General features: G+C 43.9%; 1 protein-coding gene across 5 annotated transcripts in view; it reads right to left on the reverse strand.

Moving 5' to 3' along the window:
* Window positions 1–22,385, reverse strand: part of LOC122559472 (xylosyl- and glucuronyltransferase LARGE1) — a 513,835-nt gene that overhangs the window by 131,569 nt on the left and 359,881 nt on the right. For all 5 annotated transcript variants that reach the window (XM_087997513.1, XM_087997515.1, XM_087997511.1 and 2 more), the window contains one exon: window positions 10,237–10,341. In XM_087997513.1, the coding sequence (XP_087853639.1) occupies window positions 10,237–10,341 (105 nt within the window). The remainder of the gene's footprint in view (window positions 1–10,236; window positions 10,342–22,385) is intronic.

Raw genomic sequence — 22,385 nt, forward strand, 5'->3', positions numbered from 1 at the left:
TATTTGGCCCATATCCCTCAAACATTTCCTTTTCATCCACCCATCCAGATGCCTTTTAAATGTTGTAATTGTACCAGCTTCCAGCATATCCTCTGGCAACTCTTTCCATACACGTACCACCCCCTGCCTGAAAAGGTTATCCCTCTGGTCACTATTAAATCTTTCCCCTCTCATAAACCTAATTTTGGAAACAATTCTAGTTTTGATTTTCCCTGCCCTGGGGAAAAGAGCTTGGCTATTTCACCCGATCCATGCCTATTATGATTTTATTGATGTTCAATTCTACTGGGAGGAGGAGGTTTACCAATACGTGGTCTTGGGATTTGAAGGGAGCCTTGAAGTCAAAAATGTTTGGGCCATCCTGTTTGAGTTTACTGTTTTAAATGATGGCTGTTACACAATTAAATTGGAGTTAGGCTATCGTGACACCAGTCAACTGGCAGAACCATACAGACCCTGGAAATAGAGTCATAGAGATGTACGGCATGGAAACAGACCTTTCAGTCCAACCAGTCCATGCCGACCAGATATCCCAACCCAATCTTGGTCCCACCTGCCAGCACCTAGCTCATATCCCTCCAAACCCTTCCTATTCATATACTGATCCAGATACCTTTTAAATGTTGCAATTATACCAGCCTCCACCACTTCCCCAGGCAGTTCATTCCATACATATACCACCCTCTGCGTGAAAATATTGCCCCGTAGGTCTCTTCTATATTTTTCTCCTCTCAGCCGAAACCTATGCTCTCTAGTTATGGACTACCCCACCCCAGGAAAAAGACTTTGTCTATTTACCCTATCCATGACTCTCATGATTTATAAACCTCTACAAGGTCACCCCTTAGCCTCCGACGCTCCAGGGAAAACAGCCCCAGCCTCTTCAGCCTCTCCCTATAGTTCAAATCCCCAAACCCTGGCAACATCCTTGTAAATCTTTTCTGAACCCTTTCAAGTTCCACAACACCTTTCTGAAAGGAAGGAGAACAGAATTGCATGCAATATTCCAACAGTGGCCTAGCCAATGTCCTGTACAGCCGCAACATGACCTCCCAACTCCTGTGCTCAATACTCTGACCAATAAAGGAAAGCATACCAAACGCCTCTTCACTATCCTATCTACCTGTGACTCCACTTTCAAGGAGCTATGAACCTGCACTCCAAGGTCTCTTCGTTCAGCAACACTCTCTCGGACCATACCATTAAGTGTATAAGTCCTGCTAAGATTTGCTTCCTCAAAATGCAGCACCTCACATTTATCTGAATTAAACTCCATCTGCCACTCCTCAACCCATTGGCCCATCTGATCAAGATCCTGTTGTAATCTGAGGTAACCTTCTTCACTGTCTACTACACCTCCAATTTTGGTGTCATCTGCAAACTTACTAACTGTACCTCTTATGCTCGCATCCCAATCATTTATGTAAATGACAAAAAGTAGTGGACCCAGCACCGATCCTTGTGGCACTCCACTGGTCACAGGCCTCCAGTCTGAAAAACAACCCTCCACCACCACCCTCTGTCTTCTACCTTTGAGCCAGTTCTGTATCCAAATGGCTAGTTACCTCTGTATTCCGTGAGATCTAACCTTGTTAACCAGTCTCCCATGGGGAACCTTGTTGGATGCCTTACTGAAGTCCATATAGATCATGTCCACCGCTCTGCCCTCATCAATCCTCTTTGTTACTTCTTCAAAAAATGAATCGAGTTTGTGAGACATAATTTCCCACGCACAAAGCCATGTCGACCATCCCTTATCAGTTCTTGCCTTTCCAAATACATGTACATCCTGTCCCTCAGGATTCCCTCCAACAACTTGTCCACCACCGACATCAGGCTCACTGGTCTATAGTTCCCTGGTTTGTCCTTACCACCCTTCTTAAACAGTGGCACCACGTTTACCAACCTCCAGTCTTCCGGCACCTCACCTGTGACTATCGATGAGACAAATATCTCAGCAAGGGGCCCAGCAATCACTTCTCTAGCTTCCCACAGAGTTCCAGGGTACACCTGATCAGGTCCTGGGGATTTATCCACTTTTATGTGTTTCAAGACATCAGCACTTCCTCCTCTGTAATATGGACATTTTCAAGATGTCACCATCTTTTTGCCCACATTCTATATCTTTCATGTCCTTTTCCACAGTAAACACCGATACAAAATACTTGTTTAGTATCTCTCCCATCTCCTACGGCTCCACATAAATCTTTGAGTGGCCCTATTCTCTCCCTAGTTACCCTTTTGCCCTTAATGTTCTTGTAAAAACCCTTTGGATTCTCCTTAACTCTATTTGCCAAAGCTATCTCATGTCCCCTTTTTGCCCTCTTGATGTCCCTCTTAATTATACACCTACTGCCTTTATACTCTTCTAAGGATTCACTCGATCTATCCTGTCTATGCCTTACATATGCTTCCTTCTTTTTCCTAACCAAACCCTCAATTTCTTTCGTCAACCAGCATTCCCTGCATCACCAGCCTTGCCTTTCACCCTAATAGGAACGTACGGTCACTGGACTCTCATTATCTCATTTACTTAGAATCCCTACTGTGCGAAAACAGGCCCTTCGGCCCAGCAAGTCCACCCACCCTCCGAAGAGTAACCCACCCAGACCCATTCCTTTATTTCTCTACATTACTCCTGACTAATGCACCTAACACTACAGGCAAGTTAGCATGACCAATCCACCCAACCTGTACATCTTTGGATTGTGAGAGGAAACCGGAACATCCGAAGGAAACCCATGCAGACACAGGGAGAATGTGCAAACTCCACACAGATAATTGCCCAAGGCTGGAATCGAACCCAGGTCCCTGGCGTTGTGAGGCTGCAGTGCTAACCATTGAGCCGTGCTGTATTTCTGAAGGCTTCCCATTTTCCAGCCGGCCCTTTACCTGCGAACATCTGCCCCCAATCAGCTTTTGAAAGTTCTTGCCTTATACCGTCAAAATTGGCCTTTATCCAATTTAGAACTTCAACTTTTCCATCACTATTTTAAATCTAATAGAATTACGGTCACTGGCCCCAAAGTGCTCCCCCACTGACACCTCAGTCACCTGCCCTGCCTTATTTCCCAAGAGGAGGTCACGTTTTGCACCTTCTCTAGTAGGTACATCCATATACTGAATCAGAAAATTGTCTTGTACACACTTAACAAATTTCTCTCCATCTAAACCATTCACACTAGTCTATGTTTGGAAAGTTAAAATCCCCTACCATAACCATCCTATTATTCTTTCAGATAACTGAGATCTTCTTACAAATTTGTTTCTCAATTTCCCTCTGACTATTAGGGGGTCTATGATACAATCCCAACAAGGTGATCATCCCCTTCTTATTTCTCAGTTCCACCCAAATAACTTCCTGGATGCATTTTCAGGAATATCCTCCCTAAGTACAGCTGTAATGCTATCCCTTATCAGAAACACTACTCCCCCTCCTCTCTCCCCCTCCTTTCTATCCTTCCTGTAGCATTTGTATCCTGGAACATTAAGCCGCCAGTCCTGTCCATCCCTGAGCCATGTTTCTGTAATTGCTATGATATCCCAGTCCCATGTTCCTAACCATGCCCTGAGTTCATCTGCATTTCTTGTTAGGCCTTTTGCATTGAACTAAATGCAGTTTAATTCATCAGTCGTACCTTGATCTCTGCTTTGTTCCTGTCTGTTCTGTTTGACTTGCCCCTTTTCAGAACTATACCAGTCTCAGATTGATCTCTTTCCTCACTAACCCCTTGGGATCCACACCCCCACCTTACTATTTTAAATCCTCCTGAGCAGGTGAAATACAGGTGCAAGCAGTCCTTGTACAGGTCACTTCTACCCCAGAAGAGATTTGAGTGATCCAAAAATGTGAGTCCTTCTCCCATACACCAGCTCCTCACCCATGCATTCATCTGCTCTATCCTCTTATTCCTGCCCTCACTAGCTCGTAGCACTGGGAGTACACCAGATATTACTACCCTTGAGGACCTCCTTTTTAAATTCCTGCCTATATTCTCCCTTCAGAATCTTATTCTTTTCCCTAATTCATTGATTCCAGTGTGTACAACGACCTCCTGCTGGCCCCTCTCCCCCGTGAGAACATTCTGCACCCTCTCTGAGACATCCTTGATCCTGGCACCAGGGAAACAACACACCGTTCTGATTTTTCTCTGCTGGCTACAGAAACATCTGTCTGTGCCTTGGACTAACACAATCAATCTCTTGGAACCCAATGTACCCCTCATTGCATTAGAGCCAGTCTCAATATCAGAAACTTGGCTGTTCGTGCTACATTCCCCTAAGAATCCATCACCGCCTACATTTTCCAAAACAGTATACTTGTTTGAAATGGGGATAACCAGAGAAGACTCCTGCACTACCTACCTACCTACCTCTCTTACCTTTCCTAGAGTTAACCCATCTATGTGATTGTATCTATGACATTTCTCCCTTCCTATAACTGCCATCCATCCCACCCCATTGCTCTTATAAATTCTTTATTGCCTCTAACTGTCACTTCAACCAATCCATTTGATCTGTGGAGCAAACTGCTCTCACACTACTTAATATTCAGAGAATCATAGAACTCTACAGCATGGAAGCAGACCATTTGGCCTATCGGGTCCCCGATCCACCGAAGACCATCGCATCCAGGCCCATTCCCCTACCCTCCCCTTTCCCATGGCTAACCCACCTAGCTTTCACATCCATGGACTCGACGATCAAATTAACATGACCAAACCACCTAACCTGCACATCTTGGGACTGTGGGAGGAAACCCACGCTGAAAACATACAACAGCAACATTGCAGAGGATTTCACCGCACATAAGATTTGGATACACCTGCCTGATGTTTGATGCATATCAATGTGGCCTGGTTGGCATGGGCATGGTTGATGTTGATGTTAGCTAGGGTGTGTGGGTGCTTTGGGATGAATGAGTGCGATTTGGTGTAAAAGTAGATAGATTGGTGTGAATATATATAATGTGGATGCACTGTATGTGTGTGTGTGTCAGAGACAGAGAGAGTTGGTGTGTGTCTCTGCGTGTGTGTGTGTGTGAGCGAGAGAGGGTGTGTGCATGTGTATGTGTTTAATGTGAGGTGTGGTATTTGAAGTGGGTGCAGAGGGTATTTGGGGAGAGTGCAAAGTTTGGCCTTGTTTGGTGGTTTGGTGTGGAAGGGAGGGGTTTAGTGTGAATCAGTATAATTTACTGTAATCCTTCTGAGTTAAAACCCCTTCTCCAGATACTGCTATTCCAACAACTAATTTTCCCAAGGTGTCATTCTCTTTGCTTCATAAAATGCAACTTGTCCAAAGCTTGTCTTTTCCCTCCCTGATTCCATCCTCATTGACTCCCACAAGAATGGTGTCCCCCAATGTATGATAGCTCCATCTTTACTCATACTCTCAAATTCAGCCATTAATTCCAAGATGTCCTCCCGTATTGTACAGCCTTCTGAATGGCCTGCTCCCATAATTCCTATCTGTCCTTTGTCACCTCCTCCTTTGGCTGTGGCTATTTCTGAGAGAATCCCCAGTCCTTTCTTGACATTTCATCGCCCATCAACACCTCAGATGTTTTTCAGGATGTCCAAGAATGTAGGGAGGCTGTGGAGAAGGTAGCACTGACAGGGAATACTTGCGGACACAGAGATGGGTTCAAGTGTGTATACTTCAATGCAAGGAGTATCAGAAATAAGGTGGGTTAACTTAAGGCGTGGATCGGTACTTGGGACTACGATGTTGTGGCCATCACGGAAACATGGATAGAAGAGGGACAGGAATGGTTGTTGGAGGTTCCTGGTTACAGATGTTTCAGTAAGATTAGGGAGGTGGTAAAAAAGGAGGGGGTGTGGCGTTACTAATTAGAAATGGTATAATGGCTGCAGAAAGGCAGTTCGAGGGGGATCTGCCTTTGGAGGTAGTATGGGCTGAAGTCAGAAATAGGAAAGGTGCAGTCACCTTGTTGGGTGTTTACTACAGGCCCCCCAATAGCAGCAGAGATGTGGAGAAACAGATTGGGAAACAGATTTTGGAAAGGTGCAGAAGCCACAGGGTAGTGGTTATGGGTGATTTCAACTTCCTAAATATTGATTGGAAGCTCTTTAGATCAAGTAGATTGGATGGGGCGGTGTTTGTGCAGTGTGTCCAGGAAGCTTTTCTAACTCAGTATGTAGATTGTCCGACCAGAGGGGAGGCCATTTGGATTTGGTACTTGGTAACGAACCGGGACAAGTGATGGGTTTGTTAGTGGGTGAGCATTTTGGTGATGGTGACCACAATTCTGTGACTTTCACCTTGGTTATGGAGAGAGATAGGTGCGTGCAACAGGGTAGGTTTTACAATTGGGGGAAGGGTTAATACGATGCTGCAAGACAGGATCTGAGGAGCATAAGTTGGGAGCATAGGCTGTCAGGGAAGGATGTCGAGGAAATGTGGAACTTTTCAAGGAACAGATACGACGTGTCCTTGATATGTATGTACCCATCAGGCAGGAAAGAGATGGTCATGTGAGGGAACCTTGGTTGACGAGGGAGGTTGAATGTCTTGTAAAGAGAAAGGAGGAGGCTTACATAAGGCTGAGGAAACAAGGTTCAGACAGAGCGTTGGAGGGATACAGGATAGCCAGGGATTAGGAGAGCTAAGAGAGGGCATGAAAAATCTTTGGCGGGTAGGATCAAGGATAACCCCAAGGCCTTTTATGCGTATGTGAGAAACATGAGAATGACGAGAACGAGGGTAGGTCCGATCAAGGACAGTAGTCTGAGACTGTGTATTGAGTCAGAAGAGATAGGAGAGGTCTTGAATGAGTACTTTTCTTCAGTATTTACAAACGAGAGGGACCGTATTGTTGAGGAGGAGAGTATGAAACAGACTGGTAAGCTAGAGGAGATACTTGTTAGGAAGGAAGATGTGTTGGGCATTTTGAAAAACCTGAGGATAGACAAGTCCCCCGGGCTTGACGGGATATATCCTAGGATTATGTGGGAAGCAAGAGAGGAAATTGCAGAGCCGTTGGCAATGATCTTTTCGTCTTCACTGTCAACAGGGGTGGTACCAGGGGACTGGAGAGTGGCGAATGTTGTGCCCCTGTTCAAAAAAGGGAATAGGGATAACCCTGGGATTTACAGGCCAGTTAGTCTTACTGCAGTGGTAGGCAAAGTAATGGAAAGGGTACTGAGGGATAGGATTTATGAGTATCTGGAAAGACATTGCTTGATTAGGGACAGCCAGCACGGATTTGTGAGGGGTAGGTCTTGCCTTACAAGTCTTATTGAATTCTTTGAGGAGGTGACCAAGCATGTGGATGAGGGTAGAGCAGTGGATGTAGTGTACATGGATTTTAGTAAGGCATTTGATAAGGTTCCCCATGGTAGGCTTATGCGGAAAGTCAGGAGGCATGGGATAGTGGGAAATTTGGCCAATTAGATAGAGAACTGGCTAACTGGTCGAAGTCAGAGAGTGGTGGTAGATAGTAAATATTCAATCTGGAGCCCAGTTAAAAGTGGAGTTCCGCAGGGATCAGTTCTGGGTCCTCTGCTGTTTGTAATTTTTATTAATGACTTGGAAGAGGGAGTTGAAGGGTGGGTCAGTAAATTTGCAGACGATACGAAGATTGGTGGAGTTGTGGATAGTGAGGAGGGCTGTTGTTGGATGCAAAGGGACTCAGATATGATGCAGAGCTGGGCTGAGGAGTGGCAGATGGAGTTCAACCCTGCCAAGTGTGAGGCTGTCCATTTTGGAAGGACAAATAAGAATGCAGAATACAGGGTTAACATAGAACAATACAGCACAGAACAGGCCCTTTGGCCCACGATGTTGTGCCGAACATTTGTCCTAGCTTAAGCATCCATCCATGTACCTATCCAATTGCCGCTTAAAGGTCGCCAATGATTCTGACTCTGCCACTCCCACAGGCAGCGCATTCCATGCCCCCACCACTCTCTGGGTAAAAAACCTACCCCTTGCATCCCTCCTATACCTTCCACCTTAAATTTATGTCCCCTTGTAACATTCTGTTGTACCCGGGGAAAAAGTTTCTGACTGTCTACTCTATCTTAACGATAGGGTTCTTAGTAAGGTGGAGGAACAGAGGGATCTTGAAGTCTATGTTCATAGATCTTTGAAAGTTGCCACTCAGGTGGATAGAGCTTGTAAGAAGGCCTATGGTGTATTAGCGTTCATTAGCAGAGGGATTGAATTCAAGAGTCGTGAGGTGATGTTGCAGCTGTACAGGACCTTGGTAAGGCCACATTTGGAGTACTATGTGCAGTTCTGGTCGCCTCACTTTAGGAAAGATGTGGAAGCTTTGGAGAGGGTGCAGAGGAGATTTACCAGGATGTTGCCTGGAATGGAGAATAGGTCGTACGAGGATAGGTTGAGAGTGCTAGGCCTTTTCTCATTGGAACGGCGAAGGATGAGGGGTAACTTGATAGAGGTTTATAAGATGATCAGGGGAATAGACAGAGTAGACAGTCAGAGACTTTTTCCCCGGGTACAACAGAGTGTTACAAGGGGACATAAATTTAAGGTGAAGGGTGGAAAGTATAGGGGGGATGTCAGGGGTAGGTTCTTTACCCAGAGAGTGGTGGGGGCATGGAATGCGCTGCCTGTGGGAGTGGCAGAGTCAGAATCATTGGTGACCTTTAAGCGGCAGTGGGATAGGTACATGGATAGGTGCTTAAGGTAGGACAAATGTTCGGCACAACATCGTGGGCCGAAGGGCCTGTTCTGTGCTGTATTGTTCTATGTCTATGTCTATGTTCTATATTGGGCAATATAGTCAAGTGCCAAGTATTTTTGTGAAAAACCCTGATGAATACAATCATGAGGGAAAGCTTAAAAAAAATGTGCCCTGCTCATCAATTCAAGATCAAAAAATCTCTTTGTTTATTCTTTCTCTTGATATTTGCATAAATTTAACCTGGAAGTTGGAAGTTTTTTGAGTTTACACCCACACACCACCATGAAGATGAGCCATTAAATTTATACTCTATTTGCTTTGTCAGTGGACACAGAAGATCACAGCTCATTGCAAGGAGGAGCAAGAGGTGCCCTTCCCTCTATTATAGATAGTATTCTACACTCAATAACATCAGTAAAACAGATGACCCACTCGTTTGTCATATTGCTACCTGTGGGAACTTGCTGTGTTCAAATCGGCAGCCAGGTTTCCTATCTTACAACAAGGGCTTGCATTTTTAAAACTACTTAGTTGGCTGTGGAGTGAATCTTGAAATATGCTGGGGACGTGCAAGTTGCTACATAAATGCAAGTCTTTATAATGATTTTCAGAAGCTTTCTAATGCCATCTGGGACTGGAAAGAAATCAGCATTTCCCTTTTTCCCTGATGTGATTGCCTCATTCTGAAATCCTGGTTTTACACAGGCAGGTAAATATCATCCCCTGAGGAAATGTTCATTGTTCCCTGTACGGGGAAATCAAGACTGTTAAAACCTTTCCTGCTCTGGAGTTTTAGGGACATGTGTCAAAAAGGAGAGAAGGGTATCTCCACTTAGAATCATAGAATCCCTAGAGTGTGGAAACAGGCCATTCGGCCCAATAAGTCCACACTGACTGTCCAAAAAGCAACTCACCCAATCCCAGTAACCCTGAATTTCCCATGGCTAATCCACTTAATTTAGGGATTTCTCGACACTACGGGCAATTTAGCATGGCCAATTCACCTAACCTGCACACTATGGGCAACTTAGCATGGCCAATTCACCTAACCTGCACACTATGGGCAACTTAGCATGGCCAATTCACCTAACCTGCACACTATGGGCAACTTAGCATGGCCAATTCACCTAACCTGCACACTATGGGCAACTTAGCATGGCCAATTCACCTAACCTGCACATCCTTGGACTGTATTATGAAAGCAATGTCAGAAGCAGAGGGGAATGGAGTAAATGTGGCCTTGTAGATACCTAGGAAGGGATGGATTGCAACCCTGAACTCTGTGCTACTCATCAAGCCACCTCCTCACATTTAACCTAACTATTAAACTGTTAAAAAAGAAACTAGGATTGCAATTATAAAGTCTAATATTGATCTGCTCTATAATTAGCACAGCCTGAACATTGAACTAAATTTGGGATTTGTGTTAAAGAAACGGTTCAGCCATATAGGCAAGATGTCACAGTTCCAATTAGCTTCGACAAGATACAGATCGGGAAAGTGGCAGTTGAGACAGAATAGGCCTGGAAGCAAAAGCCTGGCCTTTGTGAGTCCACTCAATTACTTACCAGTGTTGTATCCTCGACTGAGCGCTGGCCAAGGTCTGTGATTCTTCCACAAGTTCCCAAGGTACCAATCACTCTGGTTCTCGACCAGTCCAAGGACTTGCTGACCTGTGAACGAGAGGATAGGGAAATGTTACCCTGTGACCAGCTGCCCATCTCCACAGCTCTCCCTGTTATTACTGCCTCTGTACAATCACTCAGACTTGTGGAGCGATGTGACACACCCACACAAGTCCTTCTCTAGGTTAAGGACTTGGATTGTGCTAACTGACCAAACTTACTGAAAACAGACCTGAAACATTAATTCTGATTCTTTGTCTCTCTCCACAGTTGCTACCAAGCCTGCTGGGCACTTTTCGGATTTTATTTCTGATTTCTACCAGATTCAGATTCCCAAGTCTGGTTCTTGCCAAGTTGCAGTGGAAGCGCACCCGGAAGGATGTGGTAACCAGTCTCTTAGCCTGGGAAGAGACGGTCTCTAAATGCATTGCACCTATCCACTTCGAGGATCATCCCCACTTCACACTGAATTATTTCAGAGCTAGCACAACCATGGTTGCTCAGCAATGCTACTGCTTATCCCGATAAGCATGTATGTTCAGTAACAGCTGTGATGTTTTGTGATTGAGGATGGCGCCTGGTTATTTATTAGAGGGTGATTCAGTGGTTAGGACTGCTGCCTCATAGTGCCAGGGACCTGGGTTCAATTCCTGCCTCGGACAACTGTCTGTGTGGAGTTTGCACATTCTCCCCGTGTCTACGTGGGCTTCCTCCCACAATCCAAAGATGTGCAGGTTAGGGTGAATTAGCCATGCTAAGTTGTCCATAGTGTTTATGCATGTGTAGGTTAGGTGCATTAGTCAGGGTAAAATGTGGAGTAATAGGGTGGGTGAATGGGTCTGGGTGGGTTACTGTTTGGAGGGTCAGTGTGGACTTGTTGGGCCGAAGGGCCTGTTTTCACACTGTAGGCATTCTATGAAGATGAATATATGGTACTGAAATATAATAATCCTAAGGTTCTTGTGGTGCAGTGGTAGTGTCCATACCTCCGCTCTAGGAGAGCCCAGTTTGGGTCCTATCTGCTCCTTATGTTTCATAAGATATCCAAACAGGCTGACTTTTAATAAACATACAAATATCCCAGGATTGTGTGCTATGATAACTCTCTGTGAGTCACTGAAATCTATGCATGGAAAGCAGACTGAAAAAGTCTCTCGCATTACCGGGGTCCAGTCACCCATTATAGGGAACAAGGGGCTATCCTGCATCAATGAAAATTGTAGTCCCTCCTCCTGCTTTTACCTTTCTCTGAATACCACAATGAGGCACTTGATACCATCTGTAAAGCATCAACCATTTCTCAGGTCAGATACAGCTGAATTCATATGAGATCTTCCTCACAAATCTTAGCAGGACTTATATACTTAATGGCAAGGTCCTTGGGAGTGTTGCTGAACAAAGAGACCTTGGAGTGCAGGTTCATAGCTCTTTGAAAGTGGAGTCACAGGTAGATAGGATAGTGAAGAAGGCGTTTGATATGCTTTCCTTTATTGGTCAGAGTATTGAGTACAGGAGTTGGGAGGTCATGTTGCAGCTGTACAGGACATTGGTTAGGCCACTGTTGGAATATTGCGTGCAATTCTGGTCTCCTTCCTATCGGAAAGAAGTTGTGAAACTTGAAAGGGTTCAGAAAAGATTTACAAGAATGATGCCAGGGTTGGAGGATTTGAGCTACAGGGAGAGGCTGAACAGGCTGGAGCTGTTTTCCCTGGAGCGTTGTTGGCTGAGGGGTGACCTCATAGAGGTTTACAAAATTATGAGGGGCATGGATAGGGTAAATAGGCAAAGTCTTTTCCTTGGGGTAGGGGAGTCCAGAACAAGAGAGCATAGGTTTAGGGTGAGAGGGGAAAGATATAAAAGAGACCTAAGGGGCAACGTTTTCAAATAGAGGGTGGTACGTGTATGGAATGAGCTGCCAGAGGAAGTGGTGGAGGCTGGTACAATTGCAACATTTAAGAAGCATTTGGATGGGTATATGAATAGGAAGGGTTTGGAGGGATATGGGCCGGGTGCTGGCAGGTGGCACTAGATTGGGTTAGGATATCTGGTCGGCATGGACTGGTTGGACCGAAGGGTCTGTTTCTATGCTGTACATCTCTATGACTCCATGATATGACCTAACAATGTACTTCCATCTAGCAAACCCCACTGACTTTTTCAATTCCTGCTCCATGCCTTAAATACAGATCAGGAGTAGGCCATTCCGCCCTTCGAGCCTGTACCCCATTCAATACAATCATGGCTGATCATATTGTGACTTCAAATCCACATTCCCACCTACTCCAATGTCTTTTCTCCTCCTTGCTTAACAACGATTCAACTGCCTTTGCCTTATAATTATTCAACGACTCTACTTCCAATACATTTTCAGGCTGAGAGTTCCAACGACCTATATTTAATTAACCTCAACTCAATTTTCATTGGGCAACGTCTGATTCTTAAACAGTGACCCCACACATCTATCTTGTCAAGGCGTCAATGCTCAGGAGTTTATATGTTTTATCTTTCAGTCGGGTCGCCTCTTGCTCAGAACCCCAGCAGATATTAGCCCAGCGTGTTCAACCCATCTTCATAAGACCAAACCGTCCACCCCAGCAACAAAAACAGAAATTGATGGAAAAGTTCAGCAGGTCTGATAGCATCTATGGAGAGAAATATCAGAATTGACATTTTAGGTCCGGTGCCTGTCCTCAGAATGGTTAGTAGCTAGGAAAATGCCAGTTTCTGTGCAGAAGATAGATTGGGGTGGGGAAGGGGTAAAGAGTAAGTGATAGCGGGGGATAGAGCCCAAAGAGAGAGAAGAACAGTTGGACAGTCAAAGGAGTGGGTAATGATCCAACTAGGAGAATGAATAGCTAATAATGGGGGACTGTTAGTGGCTAACAATGTATTGTGTGTAATAGCAGACTATGTGATAACAAGGCCTGGTGTATGGGGTTGGGGGAGAACATGTGTGACAATACTGTCACTTTAAAAAGGTTATTTTGTCCTGGTTTTTTTTTGAAGAGAGGTTGGAAAGACAGGGGTGCAAAACTGGCTACTGGAGATGGCCTAAGTCAACAATTTATGAGGCCTTTAGGTTTTTTTTTAAAAACAGCTGTAATAATGGAAGGGGAGTGGCCAGTTCTCACGTTCAGGGTTTCTAGTTTTTGTTTAGCTGTAGCAGGTTAGAAGGTGGTTGGGGTCCCAGAAGCATTGGAAGCTTCAGGAAGTGATTCCTAGCTGCTACGGTCCCTGAAATCTCTCAATGTTATTTCCTCTTGGATTGGAGAACTGCATGTAAGCATCTGCATCTGAATTTACTTTTTTGCCAAGGGGTATGTTTATTGGACGTACTATATTGGAGCAGTTAGTAACTAATAGGTACTTTATCTATTATTCGGTTAAGTTTTCCAATAGTTACGTTATTCTAAATTCCTCTTTCTTTGGTTTGTATTATAACTACAGTGTTTAAATAAATTGTATTGTGCTTAACATCTAATAGTTTGATCAGCCTCATCACATCTGGAACATGCACTTCACATCTCCCTTGAAATAAGAAAAGGTTAGGGTCTAGGGTACCTTCTTAAAATATTTTGTGGGGGTCTGATCTGGTCCATAACACATGGGAGAGCTCAAGCCCTAGCATTATTGTACCTGATTTTGAGGTTGGAAGGCTGCAGGATCTCTGAGCAGAAAATGAGGAGTTGTTCTTCCAGTTTGTGCTGAGCTTCGCTGGAGCACTGCAGCAAGCCTGAGACACAGATGTTGGCCAGGGTACTATGTTGAGGTGGCAGGCAATTGGAATCTCAAGAGTCTTTTTATGGACAGTGCATAGGTTTTCTATGAAACTGTCACCCAGTCCATGCCTCGTCTCCCCAATGTAGGGGAGACCACATTGTTAGCAGCGAATGCATTGGACTAGATTGAGTGATGTGCGGGTAAAGTGCTGCTTCACCTGAGAGGTGTGATTCGACCCTTAGATACTGAGGGAGGAAGGAGGTAAACGGGCAGATGTTGCACCTTCTGCACTTGCAGGGGAAGGTGTCATGGGGCCAGGGGGAGGAATGTTGTAAGTGAAGGAAGAGTGGACCTGGGTGTCCCAGAGCGAAAGGCCCTTGCGGAAGGCTGATAAGGGAGGGGAGGGGAGGGGAATGTGTGTCTGGTGGTGGCAGAAATAGGAGGTAATGATCCCAGGTATTAATTTAGATTGAGATTGATTTGATTCCTTACAGTGTGGAAACAGGCCCTTCGGCTCAACAGGTCCACATGACCCTCTGAAGAGCAACCCACCCAGACCCATTCCCTTACATTTATCCCTGACTAATGCACCTAACACTACGGGCTATGTAACATGGCCAATTCACCTAACCTGCACATCATTGGACTGTGGGAGGAAACCGGAGCACCCGGAGGAAACCCACACAGACATGGGGAGAATGTGCAAACTCCAAACAGACAGTTGCCCAAGATGGGAATTGAACCTGGGTCCCTGGTGCTGTGAGGCAGCAGTGCTAACCACTGAGCCACTGTGGTGCCCCAGGTAATTAACAGAAGGTTTACTAAACCTTCTCTTAATTACCTCTGATGCATTTGCGTTATTACTGAAATAAGGTTACCAGTACTATATGCAGTAGTCCAGATGTGGTCTTGCAAATGCTCTGTGTAACTGAGGTATTACCTCCCTGCATTTGTATTCAATACCTCACATGATAATATTTACGCTAAATTATGACATTCTATTAGCTTTCATGATTACTTACTATATCACTGTACTAAACTTTTGGGATTCATGGATTAAGATATCCAGATGCTCTTGTATCTCAGAGCTCTGTAATCTCTCACCCATTTGATAATAATTTTTTTAATGTTCTTGCAGCAGAAATTTCAAACAGCACTTAAAGCACAAGGACAATTTACCCCATGCCTTGAGAGTGACTCAAATAGATTGAGATGAACTGTGTCTACTTTACATTGGATTGTTAATAGTCTTCTGAGAGTTGAAGCATTTAATTTACTCATTAGTTCCCTTCCAGACCAAAGTAAGAAAACCAACGAGAAGATTAGAAGTGAGAAATACATAAATCCTCATCTGAGGCATGACATCTCCATTCTCGGTGATTAGACTGGAATCGAGGCACCCGCTAGCAGGGGAGGGGAAATGTAGCACAATAACCCATTTTATAATGCCAATGAGCTGAAAGGGTGTGCCAAGGTCCAGTCCGGCTGCCCAGGTCTATGCCCAGCTGAGGTTTAAGAATTCACCAGTACGCAATGTCAGGAGCTAAGCAACCCAATCACTATACACGGCTCATCAAAATAAAAAACAACCAGGGTGTTTGCTGTAAGTGGGTTCGTCACCCTGACTCAATTTAGGGCAGCACGGTGCACAAGACTCCACATGTTTTCGAGCCAATGTAAGAAACATGGAAATGAGGAGCAGGAATAGGTCATTTGGCCCTTCAACCCTGCTCTTCCATTCATTAGGATGGTGGCTGATTGTCCAACTTTACTTGCTTTTCCCCCCCATCTCCTTTGATCACTTTCGCCTCACGTATTTAATGATACGATGTTTTGCCTTGACTGTTTACTTGTCTTGACTGGTTTCTGTGAGACAAAAATAAATCTGCAGATGCTGGAATCCAAAGTAGACAGGCAGGAGGCTGGAAGAGCACAGGAGGCCAGGCAGCATCAGGAAGGGGAGAAGTCAACATCTCGGGTGTAACCCTTCTTCAGTCCTGATGCTGCCTGGCCTCGTGTTCTTCTCGCCTCCTGCCTGTCAGCTTTGACTGTTTGCTGTGGCATTGAATTGCACAGACTAACCACTAGCTGACGAAGGAGCTGCGCTCTGAAAGCTTGTACTTTCAAATATACCTGTTGGATCATAACCTGGTGTTGGGTGATTTTTATCTCTGGATGAAGACATTTCTCCTCATCTCAGATGTAAATGGTACTTACTCTGTATCCTTAGACTCTGACTCCTGGCTCTGGAGTCCCCAAAGTATTGGAAATATTCTTCTTGCCTTGGCCCTGTCTAGTCCTGTTATAGGTTTCTGTGAGATTTCCCCTCATTCCTCTCAGCTCCAGCCAATATTGTGCTAATTGACTCAATCTCTCCTCATATGTCAGTCCTGCCATCTCATCTGAAAGACTTCCAACGCTGCAGTAATTCCTCAGTTCCACACTACAATGTCAACCTGGATTTTCAGTCAAGTCCTGCAGTGGGACTCAGAGTTGGATGTTGATAGGCCGGGGGTGAGAGTGCTACAGACTGAGCCATAGCTGCCATTACAAGCTGATACATTTACAACAAAGCCAGTGCGGGGATGCTGCAGCCCACGCTTTACAACATTTTACATTTCTAACCTGTGATTGAGAGTCGCGCTGAATTTTTCAATGCCCATCACTTTAAAGATACAATATTTTGAACAGCTCTGTTAAACCTCTCCTTAACTTTGTCTGCTGTCAGAACAGTCTCCAGACTCCATGACACTGCAATCCCTCATCCTTCGCAGTAAATCTGCTCCACACTCTCTTTCAGCTTTCTTAAGTATAGAGCTCAGAATTGAACACAATACTTCAGTGAGCCCGAGCTGTGATTTATGGACTTTGAGACTGACTTCCCTGCTCTTGTACTAGAATCCCCTATTTCTGAATCCAAGCATCCCATACACTTGTAAAACAGCCTTTCCAATTTGCCCAGGCATTCTGTGAAAGATTTGTGGATTTGAACTCCCGGATCTCTTTGTTCCTGCGCCCACTTTACAATTGTACCATTTCATTTATATTGCCAAATGGAATTGAAGCATCCAGCTCAGTATTCACAGAATGCGTTGGACAAATCATGTACATATCCTTTACCACGCTAGATGAAATGTAGTCCAGTGGCACAGTTGGGTGAGGTGGTCACTCCAACAACAGTGGGGAAATTGGGAAGGGTAAATTTGAAAGAGCACTAGGAGCCCGCTCATCAGCAAATCAACAAAACCAACAGGTGATGGAAATCTTAAATATAAACTACATCTTAAGAACAACAGGCAACAAACCAGAGGCTTGTATCACCAAACAAAGGGCAACAAATCATCCAAGTATTCCTGAGTATTTCCAAGCGTCTTCTGTTAAGATTTAAGATTTCCACCAAACTGCTGTATTTCGATGGTTTGTCATGATCAACCTCTGTTCTGGTCGCAATTTGAGTGATGTGTCCATTTCTGGTCCCCCAGACTCCAGAAAGACATTCCCACAGGGCCAGCAATAATGGGCTATTCTGCCTCCGGGACTTCAGCTCATCTCATTGCTCAGCAAGTGGAGCTGGAGGCATCAAACTGGTCTTCCAGCTCAGAACCCATCCCTCACGTCAAATGAAGTTTATTTATGATCAGCTGACAAAGCACAGCTGAGGGAATTCCTCCGCCCAGGAGATCTGTGCACCTCTGCTGTGAGTGATAGAGGTCACAGAACGACTGTAGCAAAGGTGAACTGGGTTGACACCTTGATTAGAAACATGGCCTGAGGAGATGACCAAAGGTTCATGGCTCATTCTGATGAGGTCAGCAGAATAAACTTATTGCCATGCTTTGGAAAGTGAATGAACTAGAGGAGGATAAATTTACCATTAATGAACGGATGCGAGCTGAAAAAAGATGTCCCTTTAATATGGAGAAAGGTGTCACTGTACAAAGGACCTGGAGAGAAACACTGACAGATTAATGGGAATATAAGAACATTCAGAATTGCTGGACTAAAAAAAAAGGTCAAAATCCACCCAGCTGTTGTTTAATTCAGTGATAATAGTGTTGTTAAATAAGTATAGCAAACAAACTATTGCAATCTCAACCCATAACAGCTTTCATAAAAGGAGTCGATAATTCTTTGTAGAAGTCATAAGAATGAACAACTAAGGGGAATGGGTAGCTGAAATACCACTGTACTTCTGGCTTCAATCTAGGAAGGTGTTCTGCTCTTTACACCAGAGTGACACGCTATCTGCACAGCAATGGTACCTATGTGCCATATAAAGGGTTAACCACAGAACTGGCCACTTGATAACTGCACTCAGAGCCGCTGGTTAATGCAGCAGCACACTTAGCACTCCGAATTACCCGGAGCCCTCTTGCAGCAATCACTGGATTGATGTGACACCATTAAACAACACATCTTTGCTAATGTTTGGTGTATACTAGAAATTCCAGCCATCAAATTAACCTGTCAAATCATCAAATTTACAGCCAGTTAACCTGTTGCAGGGACTTGCACGTAAACTTATTAAATACAAAACAGAGAGCAACTGGAGATTTATAACTCCATCCTTTCAAGAGGAAACAGCTCCATTTTCCTATTTCATTGAAAACAGATTGGGTATTCTGGAAGCTTTTCCAACATTTTAACCTCTCCCACCAGAGTACCACAAGGCTCATGTGTACGCAACAGCCTCACACAGACTGTAAAGCATGTCTGTAGTGTTGCATGGACTGTAGTGCTGTCCTACATGCACTCTAATGCTGTTGCACACAGACTGTAATGATATCTCACATATGCAATGACACTGCTTCCTAAGGCCTTTATCATTGCCTGACACAGACAATTTCTTGTTAAGGATTGTAATGTTACCTCAAATGTTACACAGCAGACTGTAATGGTCTCTCACACAGTCACTAACACTATTTCTGGTGGGCTAACTGCCTCACGTGAACTGGAACATGTAACATAGCTTCATTTTGCATTGCATCAAGCTGCATTCAATTCTTCACCAACTTACTTTCAGGGATAGGGCACGGAAGGAGAGAATGGTTGCCTAATGGTGAAGGTTGGAGATGAATTTAAATAAAACAAGAAACTAAAATCCTAGTGTTCATCATAAGCATAAATAGAGTATAATTATCCTCCAATGTTCCCAGATTCCGAACCAGAATCTGGTATAAACTCTACAAGAAAGGCAATCTGTTCAATACCTAAGCTGCAAGATCATAATTCAACAGTTTAGAAAAAGACAATCATTCCACGGACAAATATATTTTGGAGTTGAACAGATTTAATAAAAGATGGACACAATTTAATTCAGGGACCAATGCATTATGACTAGCATTTAAATTGCTGAATTATGAGAAGAGGTCTCATCTTATCCCTTTACTAATCTTCGGCTCTCAGAAAGGGAGACCCTGTTATATCAGGTATCTGCTGCCTTAAAAGAATTCTTGAGAAAACAGTTTACCCTTTACCACCTTCATTGAACAACTGGTACATTCCACATTGATGCAAAGGACTGAAATACTTTGGAACATTCAGATAATGGACACAGCCAGCAATGCGATAAAAGCAATAAAGGGAGGAAAAATTAGGAGATGAGCACCCTCATCACATGAGGCTATTATAGTAAAAGGCAAAAGCTGAATCAAAAACACCGAACAAATCAAGGCAGGAAAAAATTACTGCAGGTGCTGGAATCTGTACTTAAAACAACAAATGCTGGATATCACAGCGGGTCAGACAGTATCCATGGAGAGGGAGCAAGCTAACGCTTTGAGTCAAGATGGCTTTTCATCAGAGCTATCTCGATTCAAAACGTTAGCTTGCTCTCTCTCCATGGATGCTGCCTGACCTGCTGTGATCTCCAGCATTTTTTTGTTTCCTGAACAAATTAATCTCAGGACTGACTGAGGAACAGTTAACAGATGTCAGTGTAGCCCAGAGGACCTGTCTCTGTGCTGTAGGACTCCATGACTCTATGCTACTGGAAATTTTACTATGTGCTAAACTGGCCAAAGCAAATGGACAGGGTCTATAAAATAATACATTCTGAGGCAGAAGATGGAATAATGATGAATCTGAACAAATTACACTGACCATAAGAGTTTTAGTCCTGTGACGGGCTCCTTTAACAATGCAATTGCAGATAGCGTTAGTCCATTAACATAGAGTCACAGAGTCACACAGCACGGAAACAGGCCCTTCGGTCCAACTAATTCATGTTGATCATGTTCCCAAACTAAACTAGCCCCACCTGCTTGCATTTGGTCCAAATCTCTTCAAACATTTTTAATTCATGTACTGATCTAAATGTCTTAAATGCTATAACTGTACTTGCACCCACATGAACACCTCTGTGTAAAAGTTTCTCATGTCTTTTTTAAGTATTTCTCCTCTCACCTTAAAAATATGCCCCCCTAATCTTGAACTCCCCTACCCTAGGGAAAAGGTACCTGCCATTCACCTCATCTATATCCGTTATTATTTTAATAATAGAATGAGGGCAGATTGGATATGATGTTATCTTGACTCTGTAAATCGTGGCAATGGGTGTGACGTTAAGAAATAATGAATTACATTTGCTTTCAATTAGCCAATGCCTAAAGGACATTGGATCTGTGGCAGGTGGTGAGGAAACCCTCTGCACGGTTGCATCCATCCTTCACAGTATTAAAAGGGGTGACCACTGCAAAATCATTGTGAAGATGAAGCCCACCTTTACACTGGGGATTCCCTCCATTAACATGTATGGAACTACCAGCATGCTAAATGGTACAGGCCTGGAATAGATTTAGCAACTCAAAACTGAGCGTCCATGAGAATTGGGACATCCACAACAGCACACTGAATTCAACCACAATCTGCAATCTCTTAGCTACCATTACCAGCAAACTGGGAGATTTACAAACAATATATATCATTTACGAATGAATGCGCAGCTGAGCACTACCATCTTGGAGGACAAGAGTAGCTGGTACATGGAAGTTGGCCCCCAAGACCATCTGACTTTAAAAGATATCACTTTTCCTTCAGTGTTGCTGGGTCAAAATACTGGTACTCCCTCTCCCTCTCAGCATTATGGGTTTACCTACAGCAATTGGCCTGCAGTAGTTCAAGAAAACAGCACACCATCGCCACTTCCAGGGCAATCAGTGATGGGGACAACAAACACTGGCACTGCCACTGATGCTCACATCTCATGAAACAATTAAAAAAGACAATGCCCTGAGGTCATGAACGAGAGTTGCCATTCTATATAAAATATGGAGTAAGGTATTTTCTCCAGTAAGATGCAATGTAAACATTTTTAGAAAGGGCAAAAATGAAAGCTAGTATAAGAGAATATGAAGGCAATTATTTGGAATGTCGGTGGATTTTCAGTTTGCCCAACTGCATCCCCCCTGAACAAAACTTGATGTTCGTCAGTGTTACAGAAGTGTTAAAGGCAGCAGGTGATAAGGGTCAGATAGAAAAGAAACAAATCTTTTTTGCCTACTTGCCAAAAGGTTAAAAAAAACTGCTAAAAGATGTAGTTGTGGTTGATGGATTTCGTAAAAGGCTAACAGAGTGATTAGCAAGGACTATGAAATCTCTTAAGTCTCCCACCTGCATGTGACTTCAATCTAGCCATCTAAAGGTAAGGGCCAAAGACAGAAACAGTTTCACTTGATGTTTTGCGAACCTGGGGTCTTTCTACAAACTATTAAAATTAATTCCTCACAATCAATCGGAATGAATGATAACTCTGAGCAGCTGGAACTTAATGTGCTGATGCAATTGTGTTGACAATTCCTGAAGAACAGAAGGGCTGGATGTTAATAACTTGTGTGATCGTGAGATATTGAACAGTGTTATCACATCCAGAATCCCGATACCCAGAGTTGACCTTATTTCTGGTGGGTTCGGTGAAACAGAGGGATGCGACAATTGGGAACCGTGCTACTGGCTAGAGTCAATGTTGCAAATATGCACCCTTTTTCCAAAAAAAAAAGTGTTCAGGGATAATCTTAGCAATTACAAACCAGTAAACTGACAGGGTTAACTGTAGAAGCAATATTTCACGACAAACTTAATAGTCACATGGACAAATGCGAGTTAATAAGGGAGAGACAGCATGGATTTCTTAATGGAACATCAGTTTACCTAACCTGCTGGGGTTCTTTGAAGAGTTAGCAGAGAGGGGTTGATGACAGCAAAGCTGTTTATTTGGGATTTAAAAAGGCAAAACAACAGATGGGCAATATTATAGAGCTGGATGTGTACTGAGAAGCTGATTGAGGTCAGATATGGCACAAAGATTGTCAGTCTGGTTCAGTCCTTGATTGTTCGAGACAGGACTGTGTCTGTGGCAAGGAAATGGGAGTTGG

Source organism: Chiloscyllium plagiosum, unplaced genomic scaffold, assembly GCF_037043375.1.
Source record: "Chiloscyllium plagiosum isolate Xiang-an unplaced genomic scaffold, Cpla_swu_hap1 HiC_scaffold_19, whole genome shotgun sequence".
In the NCBI taxonomy this organism is placed as follows: Eukaryota; Metazoa; Chordata; class Chondrichthyes; order Orectolobiformes; family Hemiscylliidae; genus Chiloscyllium; species Chiloscyllium plagiosum.